Here is a 13,227-nt window from a genome sequence, read left to right as displayed (position 1 = left end):
GAGGCGCTACGACAGAAGCCTCCTCATTCTTTATAGAGATCTACTGGAATCTACGTTGTGATATGCGACAGCACTACTGCCTACTACTACTACTACTACTACTACTACTACTACTACTACTACTACTACTACTACTACTACTACTAGCACGTTCTTTCAGCAAGCAAATCGACAATTTCTAGGCATGAGAAACGGTGAAATTTGAAAAAATTTGGATTTCAAGGATCTGCGAGCGCCTGGCAATCGTGTCGTTATCATACGGGTATTTCTCTGTTTGTCTCAACAACGTAACCGTTCACCCGTGAGTAGACCTTCGTTCTCGCTGATCCTTGGCAGTGGAGGTTCAAGTGCCAATTAGTTGACGAGTCGGAAAGACTCGATTGTTGACTGAAAACGTCGGGAGAAGGTCATGCCCAGGACAAGAAAAGCAAGACTCAACTAATGAATTATCAAGCAAATCACTGAAACAATCTAAAGGTGCTTGTCGACAGCGACCTTCCCATCCTCGCGCGTCCGCACGAGAGCCATTTATTTTGGGCTCGGATCAAAGAAGCACGCTAACGGAGCAGCGGCGCGCGCGGTCGGCGGCGACCGTTAGGCGCGGCGGCAAAGGCAGCAAAGGCAGCGACGACAGAGGCGGCGCCGCGAGACGACTCGGACGTTTTACGAGCGCGTAAAAGGAGTTATTCGCAAAGTCGATAAGCTGCAGCCAAAGTGCAGGCTCGAAGAAACACTTAAGATAAAATGGATTTCGATCACGAGTAGGTAGAGCGCGCGCGTACTCGTAATGCCGGTCCGCTGCTGGCGCTTCGAGCCATTTCGCGTATCAGTGTTTTTCGAACGCGTCTCGTCGGCAGGTGAGCGGCCGAGCGGCCGAGCGGCCGAGCGGCACGACCGCGAAGATGGGAGGGCGCCGGTCCAAGGTGATTGAAATCGATAAATCAACGAGAGGGCTTGATCGATCGATCCAGTATCAGTCACACATCGTCATAATATATCAGAGATCAGAGAGTGAGTGATGTCATGTTACCGGGGAGCCCAGCGAAGGCTCAGCGGGGTAGTTCTCAGCAGTAGTAGTACTGAGCAGTACCTTTTCCATTTTGCTGAGGTGTAGGGCATACTTGTCGTGCGCGCGGAACTGCATGAAGCGCATGTTGCTCGACTGCGAGAGCTCGGTGATGCTCTTGATGCTGGGAAAGAACCTGCAAGCAAAGCGGACCGAGCGGTCAGTGCGCGACCCAGCGCCATTGAGCTTTGAGAGTCAGTCGGCCGCTCGGCGCGCGACCCCTCACTTGAACATCGTTTGCACGGCCACGATGGTGTTGCAGTCGGCGAGCGTGTCCTCCTCGGCCGAGTTGCTCAGCTCCTTGTTCACCACGACCACGTTCTCGGCGAGCGTGATGCCCGCGCGCAGCAGGTCGTCCATGTTGTCTATCGAGCCCATCATCCAGTAGATCAGCGGGAAGTACGAGACGGCGTCCAGGAAGGGGATCTCCGGGCGACGCTCCAGCAGCAGGATTATCGGGTTCAACGAGGTCTTGGATCTGTCCGCGAGCCGAAACACCGAGCTGTCATTGCACGGGCCGTTCGGACGACCTAGCACCACCACCTACCTGAAGTGGGCCCTCAGCGGGATGATGAAATTGTAGATGCCGTTGCTCGCGTAATCGGCCGCCAGGATGATCGTCTTGTTCTGCCAGTTGTACTCCTTGGCGTTTCTGTAGGTGCAGTGCTCGCAGACCTGAAACCAGTAGCGCAGCGAGGCGGTATACAGTCGAGCCGAGCCCCACCGACGTCCCGGCCGTGTACCTGCGCCAGCTGCAGGCAGCAGAGCGGCTTCTTCTCTTTGAGCAAGTAGCACAGCGTCGGCGAAACGCCGATGAACGGCGAGACCGGCGGGAATCCCTTGACGATCCTGCAACATCGTTTGCATACGTCACTGCATCTGCATGTCTTTGGCTTTCTCTTTGGCGGCTCGTCGACGCCCCCGAGCCGACCTCTTTTCGGTTTTCGCCCTGTCGTCTCGCGAACCGACGAACTACGCCTGCTCGCTCGAGAACCGAAGGAGAACGCGGTCGCTCGTGGTTATTCAACCAAATATCTAAAATGAGCTGGCGATAAAGCTGGCGATAAAGCTGGCGCTAAAGCTGGCGCTAAAGCTGGCGCTAAAGCTGGCTCTTATCTGCTTTCGGTTAATTGGACAATTTTGCAGAGCAGTCGCGCCACGGCTCGGGTTGCTGCCTGGCTCCAGCTCTCAGCCGCGTAAAAGTCTGCGCAGCATGAGCATCGTAGAGAGGCTTCGCAAGCACAAACGCTTTTGCGCGAGCGTCGGCTCGGGTGAGTAGCGCGAGCGTCCGAGCGTCCGAGCGTCCGAGCGTCCGAGCGTCCGAGCGTCCGACTCTGACGCTGCCGAACGATCGACAGTGAACTTGGGCGCGCTCTGCGTCGGCCTGGCGATGGCTTGGCCGAAGCCCTCGCTCGCCTACGCGCACGAGGCGGCGCACCCGCAGCTGCCGTTCGTCGACGAGGCCTGGGTCGAGTCGATAATCAACGCGGGCGCCAGTCTCGGCAGCCTCGCCTCCATTTTCATCAGCGGCTTTTACGGGCGGCGGACATCCTTCTGCTTATCGGGCGCCATCCTCGCCGCCTTCTGGCTGTTCCTTGGCTTCTCGGGCGGCGACAAAGTCGTGAGTCGTGCCCGCTCGCGCGATTCTTCGCCGACGAGCCATCAGTCAAAGGTGGCGCCTTATCAGTTGATTATTTCCGCAGCGGCAGTCGCGGGGCTCGGCGTCGGCACGTTCTCGGCAACCGCGGTACTTTACGTCGCCGAGATTTCCACCTTGAAGAGCCGCGGCGTCGTGGGAACGAGCGTCATGCTCTCCGGCTGCCTCGGCATCTTCGCCATCAATCTGCTCGGGCGTTTCTTCGACACGGGCATCGCCATCGGTCTGATGGCCGCTCCGCCTCTCTGTTTCCTGGCGAGCGTTCGCTTGCTCGTCATCGAGTCGCCGTTCTATCTGTTCCAGAAGGGCGCCGTACGTTCGAGCTGCGTAAAATGCGTAAGCTGGCCGTGGCCGCTGACTCTCGAATGAGAAGCACTATCGAGTCGCGCAGGTTCTCCAGGCCAAAACGTCGCTGACGCACCTGCGGGCCCGCCACAGCCTTCTGGAAGTCGACGAGGAGTTCCGCTCCATGGAAGCCATGTTCAACAGGAGCTTCTCCAAGGGCACGGGCCGCCGGCGACTGCTGGAGTCGCTGTGTCCCGGAAGCACGCGGCCCCTCGGCCTCGCTGCCGTGCCGGTGCTCTGCGTCAGCCAGATGCTCGGGCTGGTGGCGCTGACCGACTACGCGGAGCAGCTCGTCGAGTCCATCTGCCCGTACAGCAGAGGCCTGCTGACCTCCTTCGTCGACGTGGCGTCCAGCGTGCTCTGCGTCTTCGCCATCGAGCGGTTCGGTCGCAGGGCCCTGCTGTTCTTCACCGTCGTCGGCTGCGGCTTGTGCTGCCTCGCTCTCGCGCTCTACCACTTGACGCGAGGCGAGCAGTGCTACGCGCAAGAGGTCCATCCCCGATCCCCGACGCGGCCCCGCAGCGCCGTGCCGCGGCTCGTGATCGCTCGTCTCTCTCGTTTCTGTTGCAGCTCTTGGCCGCGGACCACCGAACGCTTCCGACGGTCGTGCTCTGCGTTTACTACGGGATTTACGCGCTGGGCCTGACGCCCGTCTTGCCGATCGTCACCGCCGAGATATTTCCGTGTCGGGCAAAGGCAGCGGCAGTGGGCATCTGTACCTCTCTTCTCTATTTCGTCGCCTTCTGCACGCGACGCTCTTACGAGGCTCTCAACCAGTACACCAGTTCGTGTTTCGCCTTTGCATGCTTCGCCATGTTGGGCTCGATTGCTCTACCCTTCGTCGTCGCCGCGTTGCCGGAGACCGCGCCAACGAGTTTGCTGCAGATGCAGACCGAGTTGGACAACGGCGTTGTCATCAACTATTGAATTACGATCTGTACTGACTCCATTATCTCGAGCAGACTCAATATATTGCCACGTCTAAGCTTATTTTTTCACGTGAACCTCCGAAGATGCGTTCCGTGAACCGTCAACGTGCTCTACTCCTTTCGTCGTTTGTCTACTTGGATTGTTCGTTTGGGCAGCTTATCGATCGTGCAATCTTGCAAATCGCTTCTACTTCGTTATCAAAGCGTACGGAAGCACAACTTGCGTGTCTACGTAAATACACACATATATATATATATATACATATTAAAGCTCAGAATTTTCAAGCAGAGATGAAGCAATTTTCGGCAGATTTCGCTAGTATAATCGCGACTTGGCATAAAGTCAATAGGAAAGAAGTAAAAATTGCGTGAAACTCACCCTTTGAAGCTGCGGGGGCCGAACACGGTTGGCGTCGCATCACGTGCGGCAAGAGGACGAGGAGTGCACAAAGATATAAGGAGGACATAAAAAACATCCATACGGGTTTGTTTTCTTGTAATTTCACTGAGATCGGAGCTCGGGGATGCCGAACAGGCATGGGACACGTTGAGTGCGATCGTATCACGTGACGTTTTATATCAACATATCAGTTTACTGGCAGAGTAGTCGCATTACGCGATGATAGGCAAATAAGTAAAAAAACGAATGATCGCTATTTGGTTGATTGGTGCTGTAATAAAAGCCGGCAATATGAAATTGTTGACTGCTTGAAGTACGGCGGTAGGTCAATGTTTGCGTGAAAACTAATTGAATGAAATAATTTCTTCGGATATTTAGTTCACCGGCTGAATTGATCTGCAAGGAGGGTGGCTTGGTACGTGAGCGTTATATCCGAAAGAGCTCGTAAGATTTCGGACTGTAAAGGTAAGAACGAGGAGTGGCAAGTTGGCAAATATAAAGACTCGCAAGAGTGATATCGAAAGCGTGTGTCGCGCGTGCGTGTGTCGATCCGTCATTCGAGCAGTGCGCGACCAGAGGTGCATGGCAAGCGAGTGCACGTCGCATAGGCCAACTAATCGCGATGGTCGTCGTGCCACGGGAAGCCTCGCACTGCGCCGCTCGCTTCGAGTCTGCCCCCTTGATTATTCATCGCGAGCGCGCGGCGATAGAGCGGGGAGCTCCGAGGCTTCCAAGCCAACGCGGCGTCGATTCTTTCGCGTTCTAAAGCAAAGAAGAGGAAAGAAGCCGGAGCGAGTAGGCGCGCAGGCGAGCGGCCGCCTGGAAGCTCGATGAACGTTGCAGGCGTGCGCGAGAAGAGCAAAAACGACTGTCTAGCAGCCCGAGGCGGCAGCTGATCGCACCACGAGCAAATCACTCGGTGAACTTACGCTATCTTCTCGCTGGGCGATCGCCAAGGCACGTCGTCCTCCATCTCGTCTTCGGACTCGTCGGCCTCGTGGTCCAGCGACTCCTGGCCCGGCAGCTGCAGCGTCGAGCTCGTCAGCATGTCCGGCACCGGCAGGATGCTAGGTCTTCGGCTCCCTACGGCAGAGCGACAGTTGAGACGTCCGTGAGCAGCGGCTATTTATGCTCCCCCGTCAATCGGCCAGCAAGCGCAACGTTTGAAAAAGCCGACGGCGAGTCGGGTCATCGGGTTGTTGGCAGATTGTTTCGGAGAAGACTCCGCGGTGGCGTCGCCTCGCGAGCGGCCGGCGGGCAGCCGCTCGTGAAACCCGAACCGGCCCGGGCACGCTCGCGCGCGGCGACGTCGGAGTGGCAGGCGCTAATGCCACAATAAGCTTGATAAAGCTAAGCTCAGGCCTGGCCGCATCCGGCAAATGCCAAATGGATTACCTCTCCTCTGAGTGAGAATTTCGGGACTGAGAAGATTAGGATTTGGCTCGAGCGAGCGTGGCACATCGAGGTGATTTCCGGTCATCGGCGTTTGCGGCGACAAACTTCCGTCCTTTAAACACTGCCGCGAGTCGCCTAATCCTCCCGGGTCCAGATAAGTTGCTACAGTGTAAACACACGACATTGCGTTAGTTTTGCGCACTCTCTTCGCTTGCTTTTCGAGCGCTCGCACTGGCTATCTCCCACTTTCTATTTCAACTTCTTTGTTAAACGTCGCAGCTACGAGCCAAGTATCAATCTATCCTCGCGATTGCCGTGCTGACAATTCATATATTGTATGTATTGCTAAGCCGACCAGATCAAAAGTGGCGAACGTTTCTGATGGACCAGACAGAATCAAGTTCTATACGTTAACGTCTGTGCATTCTCAAGTGGCATCCGAAAACAGCCTGAAAATCGCTCCAAAGTAGCTGTTCGATCGGCAAAACAGCCTCATTGAAATAATAAGTAGAAGAGAGCTCCAACAATGAACCTATCGATTCATTAGTTGTAGCTCGGGACGAAACGGTTCGTCGACTGTGCCATTTTCCAAAATCAATGCGCCTCGATGCATCGCTCTCTGATGCACTCTACTTACATTGCACGCTAGATCATTCATGAGGAATTGAAAAAACAAATCAAGATTGTCAATGTCATCAACTAATGTACTAACGTGCTCTTGTGCGCTCGCATTCCAGTAACAGTATTTACAGAAAATAGGAAAATAATTAGAGTATATGCGTCTACAGGGTAATCCTTTTAAAAAAATTCATAAAATACATCTGTTCAGTTACTACGATATGTCAAGTGAACTGGTATAGTTCTCGAAGGGGAGCTATCGCACTACGCTGTACCGTCGCACGTATTGACGGCCGAGGGCCAGTTTGGTAAGACGCAATGACGACTGGAGATCCGGCTCCAGCTATTTCACATGCGCAATAGTGATCTACTTGCTATTGTCGACGCATCGATCTAAATTCAAATAATACGACGTGTGAACCGGAGAACGAACTTGATGCATACGAGCAGTTATGAAAGCTGCCGAGAACCGCGACTAGCGGAGTTAAGACTGCACTGACTTTGGCCAAATACTCGATTGCAATAGCGTCACTCCTTTTAGAGAGAGAAGCGCCGCGTGGAATGAATAAAAATCTCGACAACGGAGAGAATGTAACCGGGGAAAGCGACGTAGGCAGCTGCAGCAGCATCAGCGACCTAGAAATTAGACGGTGCGCGAGGTTGACGGCGGCTCCGTGCACACCTCGCCGCCCGATGTTCATTCGCACGACCGTCAGTCATTTTAGTAGATTGCCCTCTGCCCCACGTTGCTGCTCTCGGTCGCTCTCGGTCGCTTTCGGTCGCTTTCGGGTGCTTTTCATCGCTCGCGACTATGGAAATCTGACGGGCCACTGCACCTCGTTGCGTACACGAGCGCGATGCCAATGAGCTTGCGTGCTGTCCACGAAAGCGCGGTCGAGTGGCGCGTCTGGCGTTTGCGCGGCGGCGATCGCTGCTCCAAGGGATGCCACAACGCGAGAAGCACCGGTGCAGACAGAGGGACAAAGGGAGATAGGCAAGCGAGCAAGCGGTTGCGAGGACAGCATACGATGGAAACCAAGTAAAAATAGAAGAGACAGCGAGTAGACGAAGACGGAGGGAGAGAGGGAGAGAGGAGGTAGTGGAGCGCCCCTAGACAACTAAAAGCGTGGCCTACGCAGAAGAGGAGGAGGAGAAGAAGAAGAAGAAGAAGAAGAAGACGGGCAAGAGACGAGAGATGGCGTTGCGCATGCGACACTCACGCTGGGCATCGGATGCGAGTAGCAGGTTGTGGCGTTGGAGTAGTGTGGAAGTGCTAGGGAGGAGCTGCAAGACAACTTGAGGGGGTGTGGGTTGCAAGCGAGCAACCGCTGCGGAGCTCGCGGGTGTACCCGGTCTCGAGTTCGGCTCGTCCTCGCTCGGGCCGCCGTCGCGCCCAAGCTCGTCGTCCGTCGGCGTGCTAACGCTTAGAGTGACCGCCGCGGCCGCGCCACCGGCGCTCGCCGTACCGTTGCCGCCGCCCGCGCCGACGCCCGGCTGCAGGCCGCCGCTGCACGCGGTCGTGGCGGTCGTGGCGGTCGCGGCGGTCGCCAGGCTGGCCGCCGTCGCCAGCGTGCTCGTGGTTCCCGGCGTGGTCGGCGCGCCGGGCGCCGCCGGCTTGCCCCCCTCGGCCACCAGCACCTGGCTCGGCTCCGCCCCCGCGGCCTGGCTGTTGGCCACCACGAACGCCGAGTTCTCCTCCTTGGTGATGCTCATGTAGTAGCACGTGTCCGTCTTCTTCATGATGTGCCGCGGACCTGGAAGCGCGCGCAGGCGTGAGACGCTCGGCGCAGGCCGGCTGACCGGCGCGGCCCTACCTACCTGGATTGAGCAGTATCGTGTCCTCGTAGAACTCGGGCAGCTCGGCGGGCCTCACGGCCACCAAGGCCACCCCGTACTTGCGGTGGCTGTGGAACGAGGCGTAGGTGAACGACTTGCCCTCGTACTCGCCGAAGAAGCGCGAGTCGCCGAGGGTTATGTGATAGATCTCGTTGCCCGAGCACTTGCCGTAGAGCCGGTGCCACTCCTCCTGCGACTGCTGGCCCTCCCTGCGAGCGACGCGCGTCGGTTAGCTCGGTCGGGCCGGTCGGGCGGCGCTACTCACTGTCCCCGAGAGGTGTGCAGCAGCAGCGTGACCAGGGTGGAGGCGCCGGGGCACGTGCAGTTGTTCGCCAGGAGGGCGTACTTGAACTCGTCCTCGCAGACCACGTGCTCGGCAAATTTCACGTGCAGCTTGTTCTCCGGGCGGAAGATCTGCACGTACTGCGGCACGTTCGGCGCGAAGTCCTTGACGGCCCAGGACCTGTCGCGGGCAGACGAGCGCAGCAGCGTTGAGGCCGGGCCTGCCGACGGCTCGGCTCGCGCCAGCGACGGGGCTTACCTCAGGATAGTGTGCTCGTCGGCGGCAGTCTTGTCGGCGTAGTTGCGCGCGGCCAGCACGAAGCAGGCCTCGGCCTCGTTCATGCGCGCTCGCGCCAGGTCGCCGTCCTTCAGGCACGAGCCCTGGATGTAGATCACCCGCTGCGCCCATATCGGCACCTGCAGGATCATGCGCATCGTCGTGTCCAGCTCCATCGGCGACAGCAGCACCACGTAGTAGTCCTGTCAAGGGAATTGCGGTGGGCATGGCCGTCGGGTCGGCTTCCGTTCGCGGCCCGATCGGCGCGCCGTCCGACCGAGCGGCGAGCGAAGCCTCTCGTTCGGCTCACCTGTAGCAGCGGATGCGCGTAGAATTCGTTCAGGAAATCCATAATGGTATCGGCTTGCAGGGTCGTGCTGCAGACCACGACGTGCTTCTCGCTCTGCGCCCGGTGAGACGAGTAGGAGCCGCCGAGCTTTTGCCTTTCCATCCACGTGAACGCGAGCTGCTCGAACTAGGCAAACGACATGCATATCATTTGGATTTTGTACCGGCAGAGCACCGCCGCGCAGCCGTTGCCTACGCGGCTATCGATTTTTATTCGCCTCTACGCCTCCTTTCCTCTTCGCGGCTTTTCCATCATCGCGCTTATTTACATTCTCCCAGCCTCTCCTCGCATAATTATCCGTTCGGCTCGTTTGCCGTGTTTCCGATTGAACCTAGCCAATGCCGCCGTCAATCTCTCTCAGTTGCCATCAATTCGCTTCTCAAAGACTTTACTCGTCGAAAATCATAAAAATATCGGCTCTTGGATGGACTTTCAGATTGAGAGCAACTTTGACAGGGAAGCTCGAAAGCAGGCGAAGAGCGACAAATATTAATCGTTCGAGCTTAAGCTCAATATGCATGGATACGCGAGCCCACAAAAAGGCTAAAGCAATGAAGAGTACGCTGGGGAAAAAAAGGAAAGGAAAAAAGAAAAAAAACTAGGAAACAATGACGATAAAAGATCAGGCATATCACACGCTCACAGACAATGGCCAATTGGGTTATATTTTGCATTTTGTAGTCATTATATCTATATATCTAGCAATCCAGTACACCGAACGTCGAAAGAGGATCAAATTTTTTAAATCTCATCGTTGGCTTTTCTTTGCGTTCCTTTTTGTAGTTCGCTTTCATTACTCGTTTTAATATGCTAAAACGTTAAAGAACCTCATCGTCTCACTGTATTCGCATTATTCCACTTGATAGCACACTTTTCCAGGGACCAATAAAAGCATGGCGGGACTTTGTAGTCTTATTAAGTTCATCAATAAGTCGACCGTTGAGGAATGCTTGAAACAATATGAAATAGGCACGCGAGAAAACTGAAAATTGCTCTGAAAAGAAGAGCCGAAAGAATATTCCGATATTTTCATTAAAATAGTTAATTTAGGCGGGGGGTTAAAAGCATGAAAAAGCTCAAATAAATAGGAGGAGCAAAGAGGCTGTACGCGGGGAAAGTGCTGTCAACATGCGAGGCGTTCAGATAGGTTGCAGTTGACAGGCTAGTAGCTGTCGCAGTAGCGAGGCGGTGGCGTCGGTGGCGAGAGTGAGAGAGCTGCCAGCCATCCGTCAAGCGGCAAGGCAGTCAGCCAGGCAACAAGTGTCGCGCGCGCGCGAGAGAGAGAGAGAGAGAGAGCTCACTGATTTTCAGTGGCCCGATGTAGCGCGCGAAATCCGATTAATTATGTCGGAGATTGAATTTGGCAGCAAGTCACGCCCCATCCTCTCGTACACTCGCACCACACCACCACACGCACACGCGCGCACACACGCCCCAGCCCTGCATAATTCCGCTTGCTTCTCTGCGCGCTGCCGCTTCATCAATTTCGATTATCTAGCTTTATTGCCGACTATGAACGCCTAATTCGAAGAGCACGGTTCGCGACGCGTAGTTGCGTCTGTTAGCGACGATAGACAACGGACTTGGAAAAAGTGAAGTTCACGATAGCGAGACAAGCTGGCAATGCAGTTGGCTCGAAACGACTCTTTGCGAGCTCATAAAAAATCTATAAAAGCCGCTGGACAGCGCCGAGCAGGCGCCGTCATCTCGGTTTCAGTGCTCGCACACGCACGGCGCACACGCTCGGCAAGCGCTCGACAATCAGTGCCGGCCGAATTGGTGCGCTCGGTGCAACGCGAATTAACGAGCCCGTAAAAGAGCTCGGCAATAATTGAAAATGACGGGAGCGCGAGCCGGCGATGAAACGCTTCTCGTTTCACCGACGGCCGATCGTTACGCGCTCTCTCGCGACACGGAGGCTGGCGTCGCCAAAGTCCGCGGAGAGAATCGAAAGGAGGCAGCTTGGCTCGGCACTCACCTGCGTCGGTAAGACTATGAGGGCGACGCATATCATGATGACCATGTAGAGTTGGGAGGGCCAGATGTCGGGCACAAAGTCGCCGTAGCCCACGGTCGAGAAGGTCACCACCACGTAGTACGTGCTCTGGAAGAGGTTGAGGTGTCGGTGGCCGGCTCGCTGGAAGTGCTGGATCCCGCAGACGCTGCAACACACGTCCGAGCCAATTGGCAACAATCGGCGAGTTCCCTTTGAAAATATGGCCATCGGGCGAGTCGTGGGCCGCCGTTAGCGGCGCAGCCTTGAACGTCTTGCCGACCGATCGAACGGTCGCCAAGCTGGGACGTCCATTCATTATGCATACAGACTTGCGCGGCGTGCATGCATCGTTAAAATTTGTGTTTGACGATGAGCACTGCAGAGCCCCGCCACTTTCGTGATTGCCATTTCGGCGAATCTTTGTCACTGGTGCTCGACCGCATCAACACTCGGGGCTTGCATAATTACGGGAATACACGGACTCTGCGTTCTTCGAGTGCACTTGGGAGCTTTATTCAAATCGCATTGACTTGTACTGCCGAGAGAAGGTAACGTGGCCGTCGCGCCTCGTTTACCGAAGAGCAAACCCACCAGCGCCACGCTCGCAATCCGTTTCTCGGCCTGTAAATCAAGCGATCGTTTAATCGACCGTCCTCCCCGGCAAAGCCTCCATTTGTTATGTTCCACGAGTACACGCTATTTCGCTCGATTGACTCGTCTTTAGCTGCACCAAGCGCAACGCCGTAACTTCGGTCTCTTCGTTTTTCCCTTTTATTTTTAGCGTTTGTCTGGATAAGGATAATACCTCGGATCCGCATATTGCTTCGCGATGTTTTCGACAATGTCTTGCCGGTTTACGATGCTTCGCGCGGGAGCCATTCCGCAACGTTCTCTTTTGCGCGCAAATAGATCGTTCATCGAGATCGCTGGGTGAATTTGGTTTGGTGGTTGGTTGGGAGCAGCCCGGAAGTAGCGTAGCAGAAAGTCTGGTTGGGGGCATTTCGAAGAAAGGCTTTGGACAAATGAGCGCGGCAACAGTTGTCGATAGCAATGACTAACGGCAGTGCAATAAGCAGTCGACGTTAAAAGCTCGCTATGGACAGCGCAATAAATCCAAGTTACGACGGTTAAAAGCAGCGACAGAGCATGTAGAATCCAGGAGTCCTCATTGCGTCGCATATTACTTTCCGTATGTCAAGGACGCATTTATTACGAGCCGCTTGCCGGCGCGACGTACGGCACCCAGCTCAAGCCGCTAAATAATAAATCGCTCGGATCGATTCGACGCGCGCACGCAGTACACGTGTATTTGCGTGTACACCTCGTATCGACTGACTGCAAGTTCGCCCTCGTAAAAACTGCCTCTCTAACTACTAGCTATCCTACTTGTTGCCTTACTTGCTCGCCAACTGATTCGCTAGCTCGTACTCGCTATACTTATACATTCGAGCGCGCGTGCTTTCGTTCTACTCCTCATTGTTCCTCGTGCTGCTTCGATCGATCGTCAAATACAATGTTGCCGATGCCAATAGCAGGGGCACATTATGCCCATTGAACAGTCCAAGTAGAACAAGTGCGTTTTGGTCAGACGTCGAAATCCAAAAAAGCAAGTTATAGCGAACGGTCTGGTAATGGCGGCCGACAGCTTGATTTCCTCAGTGACTAAACTCCTACGTAATTGAGTCAAGCCCTCGCGGGGCAGAGGGAGATGCGCGAGTATTTCATTTGGAGATCGGGTGTCCAGTCGTTGCAAGTTCAGCCGACTTGGCGGCGGCGGCGGCGGCGGCGGCGGCGGCGGCGGCGGCGGCGGCGGCGGCGGCAACTAGCCCAGCACTTTGTACCGGGGGAGCTTGCCGCCTTGCTTGCTCGTTTCAAGTTTCCGTCGCGAATACAGCGAGTCGAGTCGACGGAGCCCCGCCAGATATCAAACGCCCAAGCAGTGAGGTCTTACCTGCTTGCCACCCTTCTGCTATATGCAGCCTCCAACTTTCGTCGACGCCTGTAGCACCCTAAAGTCATCCTTGCATTTTCTCCGGGCGCAAGGAAGATTAGACTAACAGTTTTCTAATGACATGAC

General features: G+C 55.5%; 2 protein-coding genes across 10 annotated transcripts in view; one reads left to right on the top strand and one right to left on the bottom strand.

The window, feature by feature from the left end:
* The window catches only part of LOC131664760 (potassium channel subfamily T member 2), a 94,506-nt gene that overhangs the window by 8,426 nt on the left and 72,853 nt on the right, over positions 1-13,227 (bottom strand). For 4 of the 8 annotated variants that reach the window (XM_058936100.1, XM_058936103.1, XM_058936104.1 and 1 more), the window contains 10 exons: positions 11,133-11,316; positions 9,116-9,280; positions 8,788-9,008; positions 8,512-8,709; positions 8,229-8,455; positions 7,877-8,164; positions 1,810-1,915; positions 1,614-1,741; positions 1,293-1,544; positions 1,031-1,202 (listed from right to left, as the gene is read on the bottom strand). In XM_058936100.1, coding sequence (XP_058792083.1) covers positions 1,031-1,202; positions 1,293-1,544; positions 1,614-1,741; positions 1,810-1,915; positions 7,877-8,164; positions 8,229-8,455; positions 8,512-8,709; positions 8,788-9,008; positions 9,116-9,280; positions 11,133-11,316 — 1,941 coding nt within the window. Of the gene's footprint in view, positions 1-1,030; positions 1,203-1,292; positions 1,545-1,613; positions 1,742-1,809; positions 1,916-5,326; positions 5,481-5,792; positions 5,955-7,876; positions 8,165-8,228; positions 8,456-8,511; positions 8,710-8,787; positions 9,009-9,115; positions 9,281-11,132; positions 11,317-13,227 lie in introns of all 8 variants that reach the window. The other 4 variants (XM_058936101.1, XM_058936097.1, XM_058936102.1 and 1 more) reach the window with 2 other exon arrangements.
* Positions 2,149-4,032, top strand: LOC131664762 (uncharacterized). 2 transcript variants are annotated; one of them, XM_058936109.1, is made up of 5 exons: positions 2,149-2,337; positions 2,425-2,687; positions 2,754-3,035; positions 3,115-3,558; positions 3,639-4,032. In XM_058936109.1, exons 1-5 carry the CDS (start codon positions 2,280-2,282, stop codon positions 3,993-3,995), a joined length of 1,404 nt encoding a protein of 467 aa, XP_058792092.1. In that variant the 5' UTR covers positions 2,149-2,279; the 3' UTR covers positions 3,996-4,032. The 2 variants fall into 2 exon arrangements, with proteins under 2 accessions (XP_058792092.1, XP_058792091.1); XM_058936108.1 differs by having other exon boundaries at positions 2,425-3,035.

The sequence above is a fragment of the Phymastichus coffea genome, unplaced genomic scaffold, assembly GCF_024137745.1.
Source record: "Phymastichus coffea isolate CEN01 unplaced genomic scaffold, Cenicafe_Pcof_1.1 PCOF00045, whole genome shotgun sequence".
In the NCBI taxonomy this organism is placed as follows: Eukaryota; Metazoa; Arthropoda; class Insecta; order Hymenoptera; family Eulophidae; genus Phymastichus; species Phymastichus coffea.
This window is presented reverse-complemented; position numbering and strand designations above follow the sequence as displayed.